This window comes from Leptodactylus fuscus, chromosome 1, assembly GCF_031893055.1.
Source record: "Leptodactylus fuscus isolate aLepFus1 chromosome 1, aLepFus1.hap2, whole genome shotgun sequence".
NCBI lineage: Eukaryota > Metazoa > Chordata > Amphibia > Anura > Leptodactylidae > Leptodactylus > Leptodactylus fuscus.
Genome location: NC_134265.1, coordinates 245,125,248 through 245,149,485, shown reverse-complemented (window position 1 = coordinate 245,149,485; position 24,238 = coordinate 245,125,248). Strand labels below are relative to the sequence as shown.

The window sequence follows — 24,238 nt, the reverse complement described above, 5'->3', positions numbered from 1 at the left end:
TTTAGAGGCTCCCTCCACCATGAATTGGTCCAAACTGGGCTGGTTAGAGGCTCCCTCCACCATTAATTGGTCCAAACTGGGGTGGTTAGAGCCTCCCTCCACCATTAATTGGTCCAAACTGGGCTGGTTAGAGGCTCCCTCCACCATTAATTGGTCCAAACTGGGCTGGTTAGAGGCTCCCTCCACCATTAATTGGTCCAAACTGGGCTGTTTAGAGGCTCCCTCCACCATTAATTGGTCCAAACTGGGCTGGTTAGAGGCTCCCTCCACCATGAATTTGCCCAAACTGGGCTGTTTAGAGGCTCCCTCCACCATGAATTGGTCCAAACTGGGCTGTTTAGAGGCTCCCTCCACCATGAATTTGCCCAAACTGGGCTGGTTAGAGGCTCCCTCCACCATGAATTGGTCCAAGCTGGGTTTTTTAGAGGCTCCCTCCACCATGAATTTGCCCAAACTGGGCTGGTTAGAGGCTCCCTCCACCATGAATTGGTCCAAACTGGGCTGGTTAGAGGCTCCCTCCACCATGAATTTGCCCAAACTGGGCTGTTTAGAGGCTCCCTCCACCATTAATTGGTCCAAACTGGGCTGGTTAGAGGCTTCCTCCACCATGAATTTGCCCAAACTGGGCTGTTTAGAGGCTCCCTCCACCATGAATTGGTCCAAACTGGGTTTTTTAGAGGCTCCCTCCACCATGAATTGGTCCAAACTGGGTTTTTTAGAGGCTCCCTCCACCATGAATTGGTCCAAACTGGGCTGGTTAGAGGCTCCCTCCACCATGAATTTCCCAAAACTTGGCTGTTTAGAGGCTCCCTCCACCATGAATTGGTCCAAACTGGGCTGGTTAGAGGCTCCCTCCACCATGAATTTCCCAAAACTTGGCTGTTTAGAGGCTCCCTCCACCATGAATTGGTCCAAACTGGGCTGGTTAGAGGCTCCCTCCACCATTAATTGGTCCAAACTGGGCTGGTTAGAGGCTCCCTCCACCATGAATTGGTCCAAACTGGGTTTTTTAGAGGCTCCCTCCACCATGAATTTGCCCAAACTGGGCTGTTTAGAGGCTCCCTCCACCATGAATTGGTCCAAACTGGGCTGGTTAGAGGCTCCCTCCACCATGAATTGGTCCAAACTGGGCTGGTTAGAGGCTCCCTCCACCATTAATTGGTCCAAACTGGGCTGGTTAGAGGCTCCCTCCACCATGAATTGGTCCAAACTGGGTTTTTTAGAGGCTCCCTCCACCATGAATTTGCCCAAACTGGGCTGTTTAGAGGCTCCCTCCACCATGAATTGGTCCAAACTGGGCTGGTTAGAGGCTCCCTCCACCATTAATTGGTCCAAACTGGGCTGGTTAGAGGCTCCCTCCACCATGAATTGGTCCAAACTGGGCTGGTTAGAGGCTCCCTCCACCATGAATTTGCCCAAACTGGGCTGTTTAGAGGCTCCCTCCACCATTATTTGGTCCAAACTGGGCTGGTTAGAGGCTCCCTCCACCATGAATTTGCCCAAACTGGGCTGTTTAGAGGCTCCCTCCACCATGAATTGGTCCAAACTGGGTTTTTTAGAGGCTCCCTCCACCATGAATTGGTCCAAACTGGGCTGGTTAGAGGCTCCCTCCACCATGAATTTCCCAAAACTTGGCTGTTTAGAGGCTCCCTCCACCATGAATTGGTCCAAACTGGGCTGGTTAGAGGCTCCCTCCACCATGAATTTCCCAAAACTTGGCTGTTTAGAGGCTCCCTCCACCATGAATTGGTCCAAACTGGGCTGGTTAGAGGCTCCCTCCACCATTAATTGGTCCAAACTGGGCTGGTTAGAGGCTCCCTCCACCATGAATTGGTCCAAACTGGGTTTTTTAGAGGCTCCCTCCACCATGAATTTGCCCAAACTGGGCTGTTTAGAGGCTCCCTCCACCATGAATTGGTCCAAACTGGGCTGGTTAGAGGCTCCCTCCACCATTAATTGGTCCAAACTGGGCTGGTTAGAGGCTCCCTCCACCATTAATTGGTCCAAACTGGGCTGGTTAGAGGCTCCCTCCACCATGAATTTGCCCAAACTGGGCTGGTTAGAGGCTCCCTCCACCATGAATTGGTCCAAACTGGGTTTTTTAGAGGCTCCCTCCACCATGAATTTGCCCAAACTGGGCTGGTTAGAGGCTCCCTCCACCATGAATTGGTCCAAACTGGGGTTTTTAGAGGCTCCCTCCACCATGAATTTGCCCAAACTGGGGTGTTTAGAGGCTCCCTCCACCATGAATTTGCCCAAACTCTGCTGGTTAGAGGCTCAATCCACCCTGATTTTCAAAACAAATGTTGGTGCCAACCTCAACTTACTACAAGGGCCAAATTCACTGCTGGTGACAAGCTCTCCTCACTGCAAGTGCCAAATACACATGTTTCAAGGTGTTTTCCTACTGTCAGAGAGGTGGTATTGAGTGTGTAAAGTGTGTAGTTGTTAGGCTGTGATGTTGGGGTAATAGAGGGTCTTTGGTGTGTTAGATGCCCCCAGACATGCTTCCCCTGCTGTCCCAGTGTCATTCCAGAGGTGTTGGCATCATTTCCTGGGGTGTCATAGTGGACTTGGTGACCCTCCAGACACGGATTTGGGTTTCCCCCTTAACGAGTATCTGTTCCCCATAGACTATAATGGGGTTCGAAACCCGTTCGAACACACGAACATTGAGCGGCTGTTCGAATCGAATTTCGAACCTCGAACATTTTAGTGTTCGCTCATCTCTAGTGGTGACTACTGAAAAAAATTCCCTGGAAAAACTGTAATCAGTGGAGCGATGCCTATTAACAGATACTAAGAACTGGACTTAGCAGAGGTGGTGAAACATGTTGGAAAATGACCTTTGACCACTTCATTTTTAGGAAAAGCTACTTCTTATTCATTTGAAAATAAGATAAGAGTGCATTGGGGGTGGGCTATGGGATGGCTGAACATCATGGCAAGATCTTCCTTTTGCTTCAATGTTTTAGTGTATAATTCCGTAACAAAAAAAATATCTGCTTTCTTAAAGAAAATATTAATACCATAAATGTATAACCATTTTATTGCATTTTTACAATACATATAAAACTTGCATTTGTAAATGATTTTGATCAGATGAATACAGATTTGCATTCTGGACCAGTCACAAACAATGTGACCCAATATTTTATGTAATTGTTTATCATGTAACCAATGTTTAATAATAAAAGTTATGTTTAGCTTTATATAGTACCCTTCTTAATCATCATTATTGCATATCTTAGTGCTCCTACCCAGTTTTCTAACCCCTAAAATCGGTTCTCTAAGCTAAGGTCAAACAGGTAAAAGGGTTTTCCCATCTCACTGTTTCAGCTGTTTGCCTGCTGTTTCTTCTTTTTACTTCCTGACACTTTAAGGTATCACAATACTTATGCAGATCAGATAATATGCAGATGCTTGTACAGAATGGACTCAGTGTTATCTGTGTTTACATATAGACATAACAGACAGGGCTTTATCAGCAAACTGCAATTAGCTGAACTGATTGCCCTGCTGAGCTGTAGATAACAGTGAGAGCAGTGAGTGACGTCACTTGACCTATCACACAGGTCCGGCATTATGGAAACATTGTGTAAACAATCGGAGGAATAAGTTCACATAGCAGGCAAACTAAGCAGCATTTCTAAAGCAATATATATATATTGCTATATTGCTATATATATATTATATATATTGCTATATATATATATATATATTGCTATATATATAAAATAAAAGTCTTCTATTTACATAAGCTACCAGCATAGATAGGATCCTTGAGAAGGGACTACCCCTTTAAAGATAAACTGTCCAACACATCCAAACCATCCTTGCAAACCTAACTTAAAAGGGGTATATTTCAGGGGTACACAGTAAGTGTGAACAGAGCTTTACTAAAATCTAATTAGAACAATAATGCGGTGAATATTATGTGCGGTACAACAGGTATCCACTAAATGTTGTAACAGGTGGGTACTGTGCTGGAATAGAGCCTGATGTTAATCTCAGCCATACTTCCTGCCCATAGTTCAGTTCCAGCAAAGCATCTCCTGTCACCATCCTATCACTGTACATGCTGCTGTTAATATTTTCAGACTGAAATGCTATCTTATCAATGCCATCAACCACTAGATAGCCAGAAACACGATGACTATATGATTCAATGGTAAACTTAAAGACATATACTCCAAGGTATGGAACAAGAAACTTTCCAGTGCTGGGTGCATACGAAGCGCCATAATTTACATATAAATTGTTGAATCTAATTGGTCCAGGAGATGTCATCCCATATGTGTGAGAGACTGAGAAAGCCACCATTGGCGCATAACGGTACGATCCTTTTGAGAAATCTGTGGGAAAATACATACACTCTATTACTGAAAAGCTCTATTTTTATTTTTATGTTTTATTTTTATTATTATATTTTAAGGCTGAGGCCCCACATTGTGGAAACGTAGCATTTTTGTTGTTTCAGAATTTGCATCTTTTCTTAGAGCCAAAGCCAAGAATGGCTACAAAAGGAATGGGAAAAATATAAGAAGTACTTGAGCTTGTACCTTCTGCTGAATCCACTCCTGGCTTTGTGTAAAAAAAAAACAAAAACGCAGCAATCTACAACAAAAGCTGCGTTTCTGCAATGTGGGGCCTTAGCTTAAAAGGGTTTTTCCCTATAGACATTTATAGCCCATTCTATGGATCAGACATAAGTGTTTGAGAAAAATAATGCCCACGTGAATGGCGTGCTTCTTGTGGCCACTGCTCCATTGACTTCTATGGGACTGCCAGAGAATTTTGTCCTTGAAATCCAATAGAAGTAAATGAACTACTGTAATGGCTATGAATACGCAACACTTCTCTGTTCAAATGAGACTCTCTAGGGCATTTGCAGATCCTTGTTCTACTGACTGATGGTCGTCCCAGCGGTTGGATCACTAGCAATCAGACACTTAGGCTAAGACCCAAAAGGACGTCTTGCAAAAATAAAGTGCTGTGGGAAAAATGCGGCGGCAACGCATCATGGTTCTTCCAGCAGTGTTTTAAACAGAAAGTTTGCAGAGTATTCCTCCACGGACTTTCTGTTACAGTGATACCTTTATTCACTAACTTTATTCACATGTAATGCATACACTGCTTTTGCAAAGCCACAGGATAAACAAATCAAAACCTTTTGCAGCTGAGAAACTAACTTAAACATAAGGAAACTTTTCCCTGACTATTCAGGAGACTGTCTACCAGTCTCCCAGCTTGGCAACAACAACGGGTGACACAGTACCTGCTTCGGAGGTCTGGTCTGGACAGTTCAACTCTGTCAGTGTGGTGCCACACTGCTAGTCTTCACGCTCAGACTGTTATTAGGGCCTGATTAGTCAGCTGACCTCCCTGGTGTGGGTTTTTACCAAACACCCTTTGGCTGCCTGGTTGGGACATACCTGTCTTCCCAGACCACACCCTTCACTCTCTCACAATACATAAATAATAATAAATAAATAACTTGCAAAGTAAGGTTAATATTAGAGATGTGTTAGGAGTATTTAGGTTCATTGCTTTCTATTTTTCTTACCTGGGGAGTTTTTGGCTGCGCGGTGTCTGGGGTGACATCCTGGCGCTGCGGGGTTGTCCTGTCGTGGGTATTGGTGCACACCTTCTGACTTGCACGCGCGCACTGCTGGTAGGCAGCTTTATTTCCTGGTTTATTAGTCTGTCCTCCCATTTGCACCTGGGAGGAGTGGTCTCTACTCTGTATTTAAACCCATGCCTCCCAGGGTTCTGTGCTGAGTGTCTCTTTTACAGTGCTAGGCCTTAGCAGGAGGAGTAGGTGGTTATCTGGGATAGAGGAAGTTCCGTGGTTGGTTTTTGGGAGGTTTGGGTGAACTAGTTGGTGTGTGAGTTTTCCCTTCTGTGTTCACCCATCCTCCCTCTGTGTGTTATTGACTGTGTGAGTGAATTGCCTTATCCTTTGATTTCTACTCAGTTTCCCTGTGTTTGTTTCCTAGTGTAAGGTACCTTCCCATATTGGTTTGGGGGAATCCTTTCCCACATTTTTCCTGTGTGCTGCTTGTGTTGTTAGTCAGCGCACACCCTTGTCAGTCCCTGTCAGTAGCAGCTTCACTTGTTCGTTAGGGGTGACCCCCTTTAGTCTCCAGTCCCTAGAGATCTTATAGGGCATTCCTTCTCCCACTTCCCTCTAGGCCTACGGTATCAGTGAGAGAGGAGCCGTCGGGGTCAGGCTTAGCCTGAGAACAGCCGACCCACACCCGTGAGGCAGGGACCGGGATAGCTAGTGGGAGTAGTGCAGGGCGAGATTTCCTACTGCTATTCCTTAGCCCCGTTGCAGCTACCTGGACTGACATAACAAGATGAACGAGTAGTGAAATATTCGAGATTCGATATTCGTTTCAAGTAGAGACTCAATATTCGACTACTCAATCAAAAATGCTTGTTTCAGGGGAAACCACTATTCGACTAAAGGAGAGTCACCAAGTCCACAAGTAGCAGGAGGAGAGTGTTTAGGAGGAGCAAAGTGCAGTTGAAGAGTGTTGAGGAGGAGCACTGTGCAGTTAAAGTACATGGACCCCATAGACTATGGGCCAGTTCACATTAGCACTTGCCTCCCATCCGGAAGGAGTCCGCAGAAGAACCCCCCGAACAGAATATCAGAGCAACTGCAAGCGCTGGACAGTTAAGCACATGGACCCTATAGCATATAATGTGCTCCGTGTGCTTACCGTGCACTGCCCGCATGAATCATTCGTGCGGGCAGTGCACTCCTTCCAGACAGGAGGCAAGCGCTAATGTGAACCGGCCCTTACCCGTCCTGCAAAACCAGCATTGATTGGCCGAATGCTATACACTGTATAGCAATCAGCCAATCAACGCTGGTTCTGCAGCAGGCTCGTCTTTGCTAGTCGGGAGAGCTGGCAGCTTGCGGTTATGCGGGAGTTGTTTTTTTCTCATAGGAATGCATTGACCAGCATTGATTGGCCGAATGCTATACAGTGTACAGCATTCGGCCAATCAACGCTGATTCTGCCGGAGGCTCATCTGTGACGAGGTGGAGTCTAAGATCGGACCACAATGAAGACTGCTGTGGTCCGATTTTAGACTCCGCCTCCTCATAGACGAGCCTCTGGCAGAACGCTCGTTACAGTCACAGCACACTAATCAGACATCTGCCTGGTAATCAACTGTACACCTGTGCGCTCATCACATGACCATGGACCTTAAATCACATGTCCATGGTCAGAGTTTTATCCTCTAGAAGTAACAGAATAAATGATAGCAAGTCGAAATCTAGAAAATCGTGAGGAATTGATACAGAAAGTATATTGGAAAATTGTATATCTTCTTATTGTACATTTGTTTGTCAATATTGGTCTGAAAGTGGCCAACCCCTTTAAGCCCATTGAAAAATGTAACAAAATTATTCTTTGTTCCTCAAGGGTTTTTTTTTTCTATGAACATAAACATATTTAAATGTTTAGAAAATTAAACGTACCGTATATACTCGAGTATAAGCTGAATTTTTCAGCCCAGTTTTTGTGCGGAAAAAGCCTCCCTCGGCTTATACTCGAGTCAGCAAAAAAAAAAAAATTTTTTTTTTTTTTTTTTTTAGGAGGGTGAGGGGGGTCTATGACCAGCCACAATATCAATGTATAGAATCTCCCATAAAATAGTGCAAAAAATAAATAAATAAATAAAAGTTGTAAATCCCTCCTTTCCCTAGAATACATATAAAACTAGAAAATGACTGTGAAACAAACACATTAGGTATCCCTGTGTGTGACAGTGCCCGGTCTACTGAATATAGGGGATCTGCAGTGCTCCTGTTCCGTCGGGAAGAGGTTAATAGGAGCACTGCAGATCCCCTATATACAGCCAGGTTGAATTCCAAGTGGGAGAAGAAAAAACAGTCCTCAGGCTCAGGGAAGGGGCAGACAGACAACCAAAACACCCCCTCCCCTCCCCCCAGCACCTACTGCACCTAAAAACTCCGACCATTTTCATTTTTGAAATTTTCCAGTAGCTGCTGCATTTCCCCTCTCGGCTTATACTCGAGCCAATAAGTTTTCCCAGTTTTTTGTGGTAAAATTAGGGGGTCGGCTTATATTCGGGTCGGCTTATACTCGAGTATATACGGTAAGTTAGTGGAAAATTTAGCATAGTTTCACAGATTTTCTGTAATCAACATATTGAATGCTACAAGCCTCAGGACCTTAGGGGGCCCAGTGAGCCCCTTCTGCTTTTTTAAAATTTTTATTAAAAAATCTCATAGATTGTACGCCCTTGCAAACAGGGCCCTGAATCCCACTGTGTCAGTTGGACACTGTTAGAATTCCAATTGTTTTGTATATTTTGTGTACTGTATGTGAACCCTCAAATGTACAGCACCATAGAATTAATGGTGCTCTATAAATAATAATAATAAAATAGGCCGTTATCTGATGGAGTAACCCCAGCAGGTAATGTGACCTATTTACTTGCTAATGACCACTCCTGCACATGGCCACCCCCCATCTCCTTCTGCCCTCCAGGGGGCCCCTGTGCATCCCATATCACGTCGCTGACAGCAATGTGATATGGGATGCACGTGTCCCCTAGAGGGCAGAGGTGGAAGCTGAGATGGCTGTGAGAACGAACAGGAATTGTTAAGTAAGACTGTGGGTCCACAGCAACATATTTTGTTGGACGAACCAAGTTAGATTCGCCTTAAGAGGCTCGCTTGGCTGTTCTGTACGGACTGTATAAGTCCGAACTGAAACTACTATTATACACTGTGGTATCTTGAGACCCCTAAGTATATTGATCGGAGGCCCTGGGGATGTGAACTAGCATAAAAACTAGTGTTACTTACCTATGCATGATACACAACTGCTTCCTTAATAGTGAATTGTATACTTACCTTTTCTTTCTCCACACCTAAGGTGAGACACCCAGTTATGCATCTGTTCTATCGTTCTTCTGTTTCTCAGCAGTAGTGTGGCAAGGAGGGACTGAGGGCACCCTGTCTTAGGATCCTGATCCCAAGTACAACAGTTGGGACCCCTAAATTTACGTCACTATTTGAAACATTTATAATACATTTTCCGATCAGTTATATATATTGAGAAGTAAAAGAAAATGTTTTGACATATTATTAGAGATAAGAAACAGTATTATATGGCACATGTCCTTGTGATGTGTAAAACAAGACATTTTGTTATCTTAGTAAATCAGTATGTCACCTTGTGATGCTATCTAACCACTCTGTTGTTTCAGCCATTGGAAATTGGATTATACGCTTAAAAATCTGTTTCAGAAAGTGCTGAGCATAAGTGTCTGCACTGAGAGAGAATAGAGGTAATCATCATTAGATTTAGTCCTGACAGATTTGTAGTCTGGAGCCAAAAGACAAAGTACTGTGCTATAGCTAAAGTCTTAAAGATTGTTATCATATTTTATTAGTTCTGGAAACTGACAATGGAAGGAGGTGAAATTTAGGCTTAGAGGAATCCACACTCTGTTATTTATAAATTGACAATCAGTATAATGTACAGATTTTGACAGAGAGTGTTGTAGTAAAACAGAATATTTGATACTATAAGTAAAAATTTCAGAATTGGATTTGGGGTACCAGGTGGTATTTTTTGGCATCAAAGTTTGGGGGAATAAACTCCATAATGGGCATAGGTAAAGGGGGTTATATCTTCTAGTGTCCATCAAGAAAGGATGCTTAAATTCTCTGTGTTGTTTGGGGATATAGGAAATAAATTCTGTTATATCAATTGAGAAGGGGGAGTTTAAAGCATAAAAAAAAAAAATTGATTTTCTGGCTGTATTTGTGTCATTAATATATTTTGCAATATCCTTTATTAAAAAAAAATATTGGCTCCTTTCTGTGAAATCCTGTATTTTTTCACTCTTTCTCTTGCTTCTGTATTGAGAATTGTCCTCTTCTTCTCAAAGTGTATAGAATTTAGGTTTATGTAAAATGAAGAGAAAATGAGAGTGGGAGAGGGTCTCAATAATCAGGCATTCTAAAAATGGCTTATGTTGTCATATGACAAAGAAGATTCTCATCTTTCATATTACACCAAGGTTGCAATGCTATTTATTAGAGATGAGCGAGTAGTATTCGATCGAGTAGGTATTCGATCGAATACTATGGTATTCTAAATACTCATACTTGATCGAGTACCACTCGCTATTCGAATGTAAAAGTTCGATGCAGAACCAGCATTGATTGGCCAAATGCTATACAGTCGGCTAACAATCGCTGGTTCTTCTCCTACCTTTAGAAGTCTTCTCCGTGCAGCTTCCCCGCGGCATCTTCCGGCTCTTCATTCACTCTGCCAGGCATCGGGCCTGGGCAGAGCCGACTGCACATGTCCGCTTGTAGTGCGGGCATGCGCAGTCGGCTTTGCCCAGGCCCGATGCCTAACAGAGTGAATAAAGAGCCGGAAGATGCCGCGGGGACGCTGCATGGAGAAGACTTCTCGGAGTATCCAGCCTAACCCTGAAACGAGCATTTTCCCCCCATAGACTATAATAGGGTTCAATATTCGATTTGAGTAGTCGAATATTGAGGGGCTACTTGAAGCCTCGAACATTTTACTGTTCGCTCATCTCTACTATTTATATTATTTCCAGAGTTATCACTGGTTGAGAACACAGTCGGGATTGGGACATTTATATGCAGCTACCTTTTATAATGCCAGAGATATGACTGATTGTTATAAATGACCCTCACCTACTAGAGAAGGGCAAATCTCTCAAGATTTATTTTGTTTTGGATTTGGATGGTTCAGGACCAAGATTGGTTTTGGGTCAAACAAGTTTCGGCGTAAAACAGTGTAGAACACTGTTAGGGCCCCTTGGGGGCCACACGGTGGCTCAGTGGTTAGCACTGCAGCCTTGCAGCACTGAAGCTCTGGTGTTCAAATCCTGGAAAGGGCAAAAAAAAATCTGCAAGGAGTTTATATGTTCTCCCTGTGCTTGCATGGACTGCCATCCCATATTCCAAAGACATACTGATAGGGAAAAATGTACATTGTGAGCGCCATGTGGGGCTCACAATCTACACTCAAAAAAAAAAAAGAAAGAACACTGTTAGGGCTCCTACAGAGCTATCTATCCAATTGCTAGCTCTATGTCAAAGTAAAAGGAACATTTATATCTATGGAATAAAAGATATGATGATACAAATTCTAATTTTAACAGTGTGGTATATATGAATGTGATGGGCTAGCTCACAGGACATGTCTGGTTGTGTGGTGGCAGTAGTGGTAGGAACTTGGCAGCTGTAGCAACATGAGTGGCAGTTCAGCAGGTCATAATGTGAAGAACCAGGTAGCAGGACATGTCTGGTTGAGTGGTGGCAGTGATAGTAGGCTCTAGGCAGCTGTGGCAATATGTGTGGCAGTGCAGCTGGGCATACTATGAAGGACCAGGTAGAAGGACAAGTCAGTCTAATAATAATAAGCCACATTATATTATGCATTATGCTTTGTATTCTCATTTTTCTTTTCTGCTTTATGTACAGCAGGCTTCCTCAGGGTCATAAATAGATAAACTTATACTTGCCTAATGTCTGAGTATTGTCGTCCGTCATCTTTAGACTACAATTCACTCCTCCAAAGGGATGGCGACAGGCGCACGTGAAACCTTTTAGACCATTAATGCAAGTTCCACCATTTAAACAAGGTCCACTGTTGCAACCGAAATACTCATCTGTTAAGAAAAAAATGTACATTATAATTTTCCAGGGAATACTTATAATTTACAATTTATAATCTGACCATAATTATTTAGCATTTAGATAAAAATATACAATATTACAATATTCTGAGTAGTAAAATTTGCTATGCTAATAAGAGAATTTGTTTGGGATAAATTAAAGGCAGAATTAGATCTTATGCACAAACAAGAGCCATGCGCAGGAGACAGGACAGCGATCAATATAATCTCTATAGTCATAGCTGGCCATAATTCTCTCAGCCCTCCCCTATGCCCTGCAACTTTTCAAGTAAAAATATCCAAAGTTTGGAACTTTTCCTTTTAACACAATGGATGAACCCTCTTGTTTTGGATGTTCTACCTTTGCCAGAATGGATCCTGTGTGCTAATGGTGGAAACCCACAGTTATTGGGTTCCTTAGAATCTCTCTAGTTCTTGTAGGGTTATATATTCCTTTCAGGGGAGTACAGTACTGTAAAATGGCATCATTTTTATATCTTCTTAATATACTGCCAATGAATTTGGAAGTATAGGGGAAAAACAAAGTACTCAGAGGAAACCCACAGGGAGAACATGCAAATGCCATGTAGATTTTGGCCTTGGTAATATTGGACCTAGGATTCCAGCACTGCAAGGCAATATTGGCCTTCAGTTGCTCTTAAACACATGCTTTTATTACTCACCTTGATCTGCTATATCAGTATTTCTCTGACTACGTCCAATGGCAGATGCAGTTGGAGAGATCATAATCTTTTTAGGTGGTATTGTTTTCTTTACAGGAGCTTTGATCTGTTTTTGAAGTTTAGCAATGTTGTTTCTAAAATCAGATAGTGAATTATCAATGTAGGAAGTAAGATTCAACAGGACTCTTTCCATTTTTATTTCCACTAAGGACTGTAACAACTCCTCAAAACCTTTCTGCAGATGTGTAATATTTGGCTGGGCAGCTTTGATTAATCGAGGCACGCTGTCATTGACCTTCATAACAGTGATGGAAATTCTTTGACACAAGATCTTGGCCTCATTGGCGGTTTTATTTAGTTGTGGTATACTTGATGACATTCGGACCGATTTAAACTCAAGGGCCTTAAGTCTTGCATTTATGTCCTGTTGGGTACTACCTTTCAAGATCTCCTCATCCTTTTTATTCTTTGGATAAATTGTAGGCTTAGTCAGGATTAGATTTACTTGGGATTCTAGATTTTGTACTCGCGATTGGCAGCTATTTGCTTTTGTTTCTGATAATTGTAGTTTTTCCTCCATTTGGGTTAGATTTAGTTGATTTTGCTCTAATGTCATGTACATGGCATTTATCTTATGAGAAAGCTCAGTATAGGTCAACAAGCTGATGTTATTTTCATTTGACACCTTGGTATACTGTTCACCATTTTGATGACTTGATCCTGATTCCGTTACTAGGTTCTGCAAGGTTTTGTTCAACTGTGGAATGGCCGACATAACTTTCTCCAGGTTCTCAGCTGTTGTGTTATAGTAGAGCTCAGCTACATTTTCCATATCAGGTAAGGTTGATTTCATAACAAAATTATCGTGAATAGCATCAATTGCATTATTTATGATATCCATTGTACTATTGAGACCATCTTCAACTTCCATGAGACACTCACTAAGGCGCTGGTCAACTATCTGTTCCCGTATTTCTGCTTTGCTACGAAGTTCCTCCTGGCCTTTAGTAAGCTCTTGCATTCTAGAACGTAGGTCATTAAGGATTGCTGTAATATTATTAATCTGGCTGTTGACTTCATTTAGATCAGTCCTATGTTCATATTCAGTTGTCATGCTAAATGGTGCCCCCCTTTCAATTAAAGGTTGCAGTATTTCCATGTCATAACACAAATCGCTTATCTGCTCATTCATCTTATCGATCTTGTCATCCAGCGGAAGGACCACATTGGATACAGTTTTGTTTAAGACTTCCATGTTCTCTTCTGCTCCCTTCAACTGCTTCTGAAAATCGTTCTTGCAAGATGAAAATTTGTCTTCACAGGCTTTCTCAATAGATTGCTTTTGAAGATCCAGCATTATTGTAAGGTTATTGATTTTGTCATCTTGTGAATTAATATCATCATATAGCTGAAGCATCAATACATTCTGTTTTTTTAATCTTTCTTGCAGAGTAATAAGATATGCAGTTATGTTATCATCCCTGGGGCTATTTTCCACCGTGACTTCTTGCTCCTTTGTATGATCCTCAGTTAACATCTGACTATGAATTTCCCTTATTCTGTTAAATGTGTTATTTAGTGACTCAAAATAATCCCTGTTTCTTGATTTCTCGTGCTCTAATTCCTTCTCTAGTGCTGAATGTTTTTCTTCCATTTCCTTAAAGGACGTAGTACAAACAAAAGCAGTATTCTTTAAATGTTCCACTCGACTCTTAAGTTCCACCACATCGTCCATCGTTGCTTTTTTCTCTTCTTCTAGTACGCACTTTTCATGGGTAGAAATTATAGTATGATTTAAGGTTTTCACTAATTCTTTGGTCCTTTCAACTTCAAGAGATATTTCAGACATACTTTTATAAAGTTGAGCCACTGTTTCCTTCATTTCTCCATGCATCACAGTCAGCTGATCCCTAACAATTTCTTTGATTAGTTCTGTAATACTTTTTGATTTTAAATCTGAAATAGATAAAACTATTTTAATCTATTTGTTTTCACGTCAACAGAAAATTAAAGTACAGACTATGTATAAAGCGTATAATGCAAAAGAGACAATAATAAAGCCATGAACACAATGGGGGAGCTTTATTACCTTTCTATATCATAAAACTGGGGAAAAAGTTACAAACGTTTATACAAATAACTGGTACGGCCAAACTTAGGACATTGTGCGCAATTTTGGGCCCCAGTATACAAAAAAGATTAGGAGAATGGGTGGACTGGAGTAAAATGATAGATTAACAAACTTGGGGTTATTCAGTTTAGAGAAAAGACGTCTATGGGGAGATCTAATAACAATGTACAAATACATGAAGGGACAATACAAAGAACTTTCTAGGAATCTTTTTACTCCTAGACCAGTGATAGTGACAAGAGGACACCCTCTACGTCTGGAGGAGAAAAAGGTTTCACCAGAAACATAGAAGGGGATTCTTCACAGTAAGAACATCGAGGCTCTGGAACTCTCTGCCCCAGGAAGTGGTGATGGCGGATTTATTAAACAAGTTCAAAGAGGGCCTGGATGCCTTTCTTGAAGAAAACAATATTACAGGTTATGGACTCTAGATTTTAAGGACACGTTGATCCAGGGTTTTTATACTAACTGCCAGATTGGAGTCGGGAAGGATATTTTTCCCCCGAAATGGGGCAATTGGCATAAGCCTAATGAGGTTTTTCACTGGATCAACACTGTAGGGGCTTGTAGGGTTATAGGCTGGACTTAATGGACTGATGTCTTCATCCAAATTCATCTACTATGTAACTATGATACTATGTTTAGTTTGTGGCTTTTTAAAAGTCATTTATACAAACAATTTTACCACTGTCACCATTATCGGAAATGGAGACATGATGAGGGCAAGCTATGTTTAGGGCCAGTGGCCTTGCCAGATTTATCATCATTTACTCCAGGTGTACAGACTGCTGCATAATAAGGTTAATTTATGACGAGGCGGGCATTTCATCATTAATGAAGCGCATCCTCTGCCAGCACAGGCAATATCAAACCTAACGTATAAGGGGGCGTTCACACTACCGTCAGTGTCTGACAGGTAGTGTCCGCTCCTACTGTCCGTTTAAAATCTCGCACGGACATTAGGCGCGGACACTAGCTGTGTCCGTGACTAGAGATGAGCGAACACTAAAATGTTCGAGGTTCGAAATTCGATTCGAACAGCCGCTCACTGTTCGAGTGTTCGAATGGGTTTCGAACCCCATTATAGTCTATGGGGAACATAAACTCGTTAAGGGGGAAACCCAAATTCGTGTCTGGAGGGTCACCAAGTCCACTATGACACCCCAGGAAATGATACCAACACCCTGGAATGACACTGGGACAGCAGGGGAAGCATGTCTGGGGGCATAAAAGTCACTTTATTTCATGGAAATCCCTGTCAGTTTGCGATTTTCGCAAGCTAACTTTTCCCCATAGAAATGCATTGGCCAGTGCTGATTGGCCAGAGTACGGAACTCGACCAATCAGCGCTGGCTCTGCTGGAGGAGGCGGAGTCTAAGATAGCTCCACACCAGTCTCCATTCAGGTCCGACCTTAGACTCCGCCTCCTCCGGCAGAGCCAGCGCTGATTGGCCGAAGGCTGGCCAATGCATTCCTATGCGAATGCAGACTTAGCAGTGCTGAGTCAGTTTTGCTCAACTACACATCTGATGCACACTCGGCACTGCTACATCAGATGTAGCAATCTGATGTAGCAGAGCCGAGGGTGCACTAGAACCCCTGTGCAAACTCAGTTCACGCTAATAGAATGCATTGGCCAGCGCTGATTGGCCAATGCATTCTATTAGCCCGATGAAGTAGAGCTGAATGTGTGTGCTAAGCACACACATTCAGCACTGCTTCATCAAGCCAATACAATGCATTAGCCAGTGCTGATTGGCCAGAGTACGGAATTCGGCCAATCAGCGCTGGCCAATGCATTCTATTAGCCCGATGAAGTAGAGCTGAATGTGTGTGCTAAGCACACACATTCAGCACTGCTTCATCAAGCCAATACAATGCATTAGCCAGTGCTGATTGGCCAGAGTACGGAATTCGGCCAATCAGCGCTGGCTCTGCTGGAGGAGGCGGAGTCTAAGATCGCTCCACACCAGTCTCCATTCAGGTCCGACCTTAGACTCCGCCTCCTCCGGCAGAGCCAGCGCTGATTGGCCGAAGGCTGGCCAATGCATTCCTATGCGAATGCAGACTTAGCAGTGCTGAGTCAGTTTTGCTCAACTACACATCTGATGCACACTCGGCACTGCTACATCAGATGTAGCAATCTGATGTAGCAGAGCCGAGGGTGCACTAGAACCCCTGTGCAAACTCAGTTCACGCTAATAGAATGCATTGGCCAGCGCTGATTGGCCAATGCATTCTATTAGCCCGATGAAGTAGAGCTGAATGTGTGTGCTAAGCACACACATTCAGCACTGCTTCATCAAGCCAATACAATGCATTAGCCAGTGCTGATTGGCCAGAGTACGGAATTCGGCCAATCAGCGCTGGCCAATGCATTCTATTAGCCCGATGAAGTAGAGCTGAATGTGTGTGCTAAGCACACACATTCAGCACTGCTTCATCAAGCCAATACAATGCATTAGCCAGTGCTGATTGGCCAGAGTACGGAATTCGGCCAATCAGCGCTGGCTCTGCTGGAGGAGGCGGAGTCTAAGGTCGGACCTGAATGGAGACTGGTGTGGAGCGATCTTAGACTCCGCCTCCTCCAGCAGAGCCAGCGCTGATTGGCCGAATTCCGTACTCTGGCCAATCAGCACTGGCTAATGCATTGTATTGGCGTGATGAAGCAGTGCTGAATGTGTGTGCTTAGCACACACATTCAGCTCTACTTCATCGGGCTAATAGAATGCATTGGCCAATCAGCGCTGGCCAATGCATTCTATTAGCGTGAACTGAGTTTGCACAGGGGTTCTAGTGCACCCTCGGCTCTGCTACATCAGATTGCTACATCTGATGTAGCAGTGCCGAGTGTGCATCAGATGTGTAGTTGAGCAAAACTGACTCAGCACTGCTAAGTCTCTGCATTCGCATAGGAATGCATTGGCCAGCCTTCGGCCAATCAGCGCTGGCTCTGCCGGAGGAGGCGGAGTCTAAGGTCGGACCTGAATGGAGACTGGTGTGGAGCGATCTTAGACTCCGCCTCCTCCAGCAGAGCCAGCGCTGATTGGTCGAGTTCCGTACTCTGGCCAATCAGCGCTGGCCAATGCATTCTATTAGCCCGATGAAGTAGAGCTGAATGTGTGTGCTTAGCACACACATTCAGCTCTACTTCATCAGGCTAATAGAATACATTGGCCAATCAGCGCTGGCCAATGCATTCTATTAGCTTGATGAAGCAGAGTGTGCACAAGGGTTCAAGCGCACCCTCGGCTCTGATGTAGCAGAGCTGAGGGTGCACAAGGGTTCAAGTGCACCCTCGGCTCTCCTACATCAGAGCCGAGGGTGCGCTTGAACCCTTGTGCAGCCTCGGCTCTGCTACATCAGAGCCGAGGGTGCGCTTGAACCCTTGTGCACACTCTGCTTCATCAAGCTAATAGAATGCATTGGCCAGCACTGATTGGCCAGAGTACGGAATTCGGCCAATCAGCGCTGGCCAATGCATCCCTATGGGAAAAAGTTTATCTCACAAAAATCACAATTACACACCCGATAGAGCCCCAAAAAGTTATTTTTAATAACATTCCCCCCTAAATAAAGGTTATCCCTAGCTATCCCTGCCTGTACAGCTATCCCTGTCTCATAGTCACAAAGTTCACATTCTCATATGACCCGGATTTGAAATCCACTATTCGTCTAAAATGGAGGTCACCTGATTTCGGCAGCCAATGACTTTTTCCAATTTTTTTCAATGCCCCCAGTGTCGTAGTTCCTGTCCCACCTCCCCTGCGCTGTTATTGGTGCAAAAAAGGCGCCAGGGAAGGTGGGAGGGGAATCGAATTTTGGCGCACTTTACCACGTGGTGTTCGATTCGATTCGAACATGGCGAACACCCTGATATCCGATCGAACATGTGTTCGATAGAACACTGTTCGCTCATCTCTATCCGTGACACTTGTAATTCATTTAAATGGCGATCGGGTGCGTTCTTTTGCACTCCGTGCCCTTCCTTCACTGTCCGCTTGTAAAGATGTCCGACTTTTCAAGCGGACAGAAAAACCCGACATGTAGGTTTTTTCTGTCCGCTTGAAAAGTCGAGCTCCACCCACTTCTACGTTGACTCTGCCCATTCCCAATCATCTTTTCATGTGCCCCCACAAAGTATAATCCTCCTACAGTCACCCGTACATTATATGCCCCCACATTATAATGTTCCCATCCAACTGCCCCACAGTATTAAATCCCTCTCCTGGTGCCCCCAGTTTAAACTGGTGGAAACTAGAGGGGACATGAAGCTGGGACAGCTGGAGGGGGACATTAAACAGTGGGGGTAGTTGGAGGGGGGCAATAAATTGACAGCTGGAGCGGGACATGAAACTGGGGGCAACTAGAGGGGGACATTAAAATCAGGAAGCTGGAAGCAGACATTAAAACCGTAGGGGTAGCTGGAGGGTGACATTAAACTGGGGGCAACTAGAGGCAGACAGGTCCCCCTCCACCTACCTCCATGGTTTAATGCCCCCTCCAGTTGTCCCCATTTTAATGTCCCCCCAGTTTAAGTTCCCTCTTCATCTACCCCCAGTTTCATGTTCCCCCCTCCATGTCTCCCTCAGTTTCATATCTCCCTTCATTTGCCCCATTTCATGTCCTCCCTCCATCTCTCCCCCAGTTTCATGTCCCCCCTCCATCTGTCATCTCTGCCCTAGTATAACATTCCTCTTCCATCTCTGCCCCTAGGTTACTGAGACACACACACAGATAGACACATACAGACACATATAGACAGACAGACACATATAGACAGACACATATAGACAGACAGACACATATAGACACACACATATAGACACACACACATATAGACAGACAGACACATATAGACACACACACATAGACAGACAGACACATATAGACAGACAGACACATATAGACACACACACATATAGACACACACACATATAGACAGACAGACAGACACATATAGACACACACACATATAGACAGATAGACACATATAGACACACATACAGACATACATACAGAAAGACAGACACACATACAGACACACACACTCCCCCCTGCATCTTACATTCACCAGTACCTTATGACACACACCACATGTCTCCATCTTCCTGCCGGCACTAAGACACGCCCCCTAGACACGCCTCCCTAGTCAAGCTGTGCAGGCCGGTCTGAATCAGTCAGAGGGCCGGATATGGCCCGGGGGCCGGGCTTTGCCCAGGTCTGCCATAGATTATAATGGGCTCCGTGTGCTTGCCGCGTACTGCCTGTACGAATGATTCAGAATATGGAATACATGCGCTAATGTGAACCAACCCTTAGACTGCACCAGGTAAAGTGTCTAATGCGGTTGCATTCCTGGATTGTCTAGTCTAATTTTACGAGACTTTTTACTTTATTAGTTGGCTTAGTTTACTCCAGAACAATGTAGGCCAAGTTTGGCAAATAGTTGCACTTAGGTTATAGCCACTTTTCAGAACTCACACACTTTCCCATGAAACCACATACTTTTGTACAAGTCGTAAAAGTATCTGAGGTACCTTAGACGGTTTGTGGTTCAGAATTACACGACATGTTGCTTAGGTAATCTTCTCCATTGACTTCATAGCCACCTGCTACCTATAGCATATCAGTTACTACAACGCTGTGTCTGACTAGCTGAACAAAGAACGTTAAAGGCGACTGTTTATCTTATAATCTATATTTTTTAAGTCCCTTCTCAGTTTTCTCCTAAGTCACCTTTCTGCCTGTCCCTTGTCCTGATCCTTTTTCAAATAATTTACAGTAGAAATTTCACTTCCGAAAACAACTCTTACAGAACGCAAGCTGATATAGGAACAGTTTTCAGTTTTTCTCATTATAGAGACGATTGTATCTAAGAAGACATACAATTTACCTTGACTGGCTTGGTTGCATATTTACCTTTCAGGAATGATGGCAGGTTTTTCTCCTTATCTGCTTCATTGATTTTTTCTTCCAGAGAATACAGAGTTCTATGTACATTGTTCAGACTTGATGAGATATTTTCGGCATTCCGCTGGAGCAGGATTAGCTTCATCTCTTGGTCGTAAATCTGCTCAGTCAGTTTTTGTTGTAGTGCTTCATATCATGAGATATAACAATAAAACAAAAGCTGTTAGTTGAATATGATAGAGCTAGAAATTTACAGAATCATTGACATCTGTCACGGAGCAAAGGTATACGTCTTCCTCCGGATGGTCTTTTGAATCAACACGGACGCAAGAGGTCGGGAGACAACAGCAATTTATTGTAATCCACAAAGTTAGTAGCCGGCAGCGGTCACATCAACCGTAATAACAATAAGTCCACAGAAGTCACAATCCAATGATAACTTTGGTTCCTTGGTCCTGTAACTATATCCTGGCTCTCTACAGAGCTGTGCACAGGCCGGCTAACACATACTAACTGCTGCTACAACTATATACTAAAACTGTTACACCTATATCTGTGGGTGGGAAGGGCTGAGTCACAGATCCTTCCCCCCTCACCTATACCAAGGAGAGCAGACTCCCTGTCTACTATGGACAATGCACCATCCAACATCTTCTTGGAGACACTGATCAGATTATCTCCACCCATTGTCCTCACTGGTCCTCACTAGTTAGAGGTATTTGCATACAATGTGCTAACACACTAGACCCGAATCAGCCAACTACACACTGATGTTTACAACAGGTTAGAGAATACATTCCACATGAAATATATATTACACATTGCCTATTGCCGGACTCTAACCATCCCGTGACAACCCCTCCCCCTCTCAAAACATGTGCATGACACAATTGGCCTACACAGGTAAATTGGGGAATGCACATCAGTCTCTATAGCTCATATGTCCTCCTGCCGGGATAACCCATCTGCGTTCTGGTGTTGGTTCCCTCGGCGGTACTGAATGGTAAAGTTGTAGGTTTGAAGGGCTGGCATCTGGCAGAAAATCCGGTCGATCCATGTTGGCGTCTCTCTGAGCTTGGCTTCGGGTCACTGCTCCCACAAAGTGGCACTGTAGATTTCCAACATCGTTGCCTAACAGAACATCGGCCGGCAGCCCGCTCATCACACCAATTGTGCATCGTTTTGGTCCATAACCATAGTCGAGTTCCACGGTAGCTTTAGGAATACGTCTTTGAGTACCCCCTGCCAACTTGATAGAAATGCCAGGGCCCTCCTCTAGGGCCTCGGGTCGCACAACTCGGGGGTCCGCTACCGTTAGGAAAGCTCCCGAGTCCCGGAATCCAACAACTGTTCGGCCATCCAGTAGGACCTCCTGCAAGTGCTTCCTCTGAAGGTTTGCGGGATGTGTGGCGGAAGGCTGAATCCCATAGACCCCTGGAGGTGGAACAGATGGGTCATTCATGGAGTCATCTGGAAATGGGGCCAAACTTTCTGTCCTAGGGGTGGTTCCCAGGTAGTGAATAGGCCGGGATGCCACGGTGGCCCGTGCCCCCATGTTAGCAGGGCAACTAGCTTGCAAATGTCCAGGCCGCCCGCACCCAAAACATCTGCGCTCTAGCATTCTTCCAGTGGGTCGTTGTCTAGGGACAGGGTTGTTCATAGCTGGAGGCCGATGGGCTGGGGCAGGGGTAGAGGGGGAATTGTAATCCTGAGGCCGGACACGAAAGGTGGGTGGCTGGCTGAAGGGTGTCTGGCGGACTGTGGTAGTTTTCCGCTCCTCTGCAAACAACCTCTTCCACTGCGGCTTGATGGTCAGGCCCTCATCTGCAAGAGAAGCAGCTTGCTCAACTGTGGCTGGGTTCCGTTCCAGCACCCACTCACGGATCTCAGCGGGGCACTGGGAAAAGAACTGTTCCTTAAGTATGACTTGGAGGATCTTATCGACTGTGACAGCCTCCTCTCCTTCTAGCCAGCGCTTGCATGCTTGCTTCAACTTGTGGGCGAACATGTGGAAGGAGCTTCCCCCATTGTAAGACAAAGAGCGGAACTGAACTCGGTAGGTCTCTGGAGTGACTGCATAATACTTCTGCACCACTCTTTTAATGGACTCATAGTCCCGCTGATCACTAGGGTCCATAGCTCTGAGAGCTTCCGCAGCCCCATCTCGTAGGTGCCCCACCAGATACCGGACCCAATCCTTTTCTGGGACTTCCATCAGGTGGCACTGGTGTTCGAAGTCCTGAAAATATCCATCAATATCCCCAGCCGCTTCATCAAAGGTCTTGAAGTGTTTATGGGAGACATATGGTGGTTCTCTCACTGTTGGGCTGGGGGTCGGCGTTTGATTATAATTCCTCGTAGTTATCTCAGCCATTCGCCTTTCATGCGCCATTCTTTCCTTTTCATGCGCCATTCTCTGTTCCTCCTTCTCCGTTTCCTGAGCCCTCTGTAATGCTCTACTCCTTTGCTCTGCAGTTGCTCCTAGCCCCAGCACTGCCAATTCCTCCTCATACAAAACAACCCATCTGCTCTTTTGGGTCTGTACCTGCCACTCCCGTATCTCTCCAGTCTCCTGGGGGCAGCCCTCCTCATGGTCGCTTTGCAGGGTCATCTCCTCCAGTGCCTCGATCAGTTGATCTTTCGTTCTTCCCTGGTAACTCAGGTTTAGTTCCCGGGCCCTTACTTGTAGACTTGCCATAGTCCAGTTCCTGTATTCTGAGGTTGTGGCTCCATTAATCGCTGGGCTGCTGTAGTCCATCTCGCTGTCCGCTGTTGATCCCACTGCTGCCACCAGTTGTCACGGAGCAAAGGTATACGTCTTCCTCCGGATGGTCTTTTGAATCAACACGGACGCAAGAGGTCGGGAGACAACAGCAATTTATTGTAATCCACAAAGTTAGTAGCCGGCAGCGGTCACATCAACCGTAATAACAATAAGTCCACAGAAGTCACAATCCAATGATAACTTTGGTTCCTTGGTCCTGTAACTATATCCTGGCTCTCTACAGAGCTGTGCACAGGCCGGCTAACACATACTAACTGCTGCTACAACTATATACTAAAACTGTTACACCTATATCTGTGGGTGGGAAGGGCTGAGTCACAGATCCTTCCCCCCTCACCTATACCAAGGAGAGCAGACTCCCTGTCTACTATGGACAATGCACCATCCAACATCTTCTTGGAGACACTGATCAGATTATCTCCACCCATTGTCCTCACTGGTCCTCACTAGTTAGAGGTATTTGCATACAATGTGCTAACACACTAGACCCGAATCAGCCAACTACACACTGATGTTTACAACAGGTTAGAGAATACATTCCACATGAAATATATATTACACATTGCCTATTGCCGGACTCTAACCATCCCGTGACAACATCAATTTTCGGACTTTATATTTATCTCTTTATCAGTTTAGAGAGGAATTGCTAAAGTGTTTGAGCACAGATAAGTGACTGATGCTCGGACTAGCAAGTAAGATATTTACAGACAGTATGTCTTGAGTCTTCGCTAACAAACTGCTAACAAATCTTAGCAAGAAAAGGTACAAAAAGGATGCTCAAAGAAACAGTCTGAATGAAAGAAAGGCTTTTATTTTCAAGACTGCATATCTACCAATCTTGTATCATTTTAAATAGTGGTATGTTTTATAGGGTACAGGGTTCATTGAGATCTCTTAGGGTACAGGGCTAAGTAGCGACTGCTGTTTCTGCATCCCCTGGTAAGGAGCCAACCAACTGTTATGTCAAGAAGACTGCCATAGGGTCCACAACTTTAGGGGGCCCAG

At 44.3% G+C, this 24,238-nt stretch overlaps 1 protein-coding gene across 1 annotated transcript in view; it reads right to left on the bottom strand.

Moving 5' to 3' along the window:
• Positions 1–3,107: 3,107 nt before the first annotated feature.
• MMRN1 (multimerin 1) overlaps positions 3,108–24,238 on the bottom strand; it is an 80,755-nt gene continuing 59,624 nt past the window's right edge. Inside the window, exons 5-8 of the mRNA XM_075285001.1 lie at positions 20,455–20,631; positions 12,402–14,357; positions 11,566–11,712; positions 3,108–4,355 (exon numbers count right to left, since the gene is read on the bottom strand). Coding sequence (XP_075141102.1) covers positions 3,934–4,355; positions 11,566–11,712; positions 12,402–14,357; positions 20,455–20,631 — 2,702 coding nt within the window. The 3' untranslated portion in view covers positions 3,108–3,933. The remainder of the gene's footprint in view (positions 4,356–11,565; positions 11,713–12,401; positions 14,358–20,454; positions 20,632–24,238) is intronic.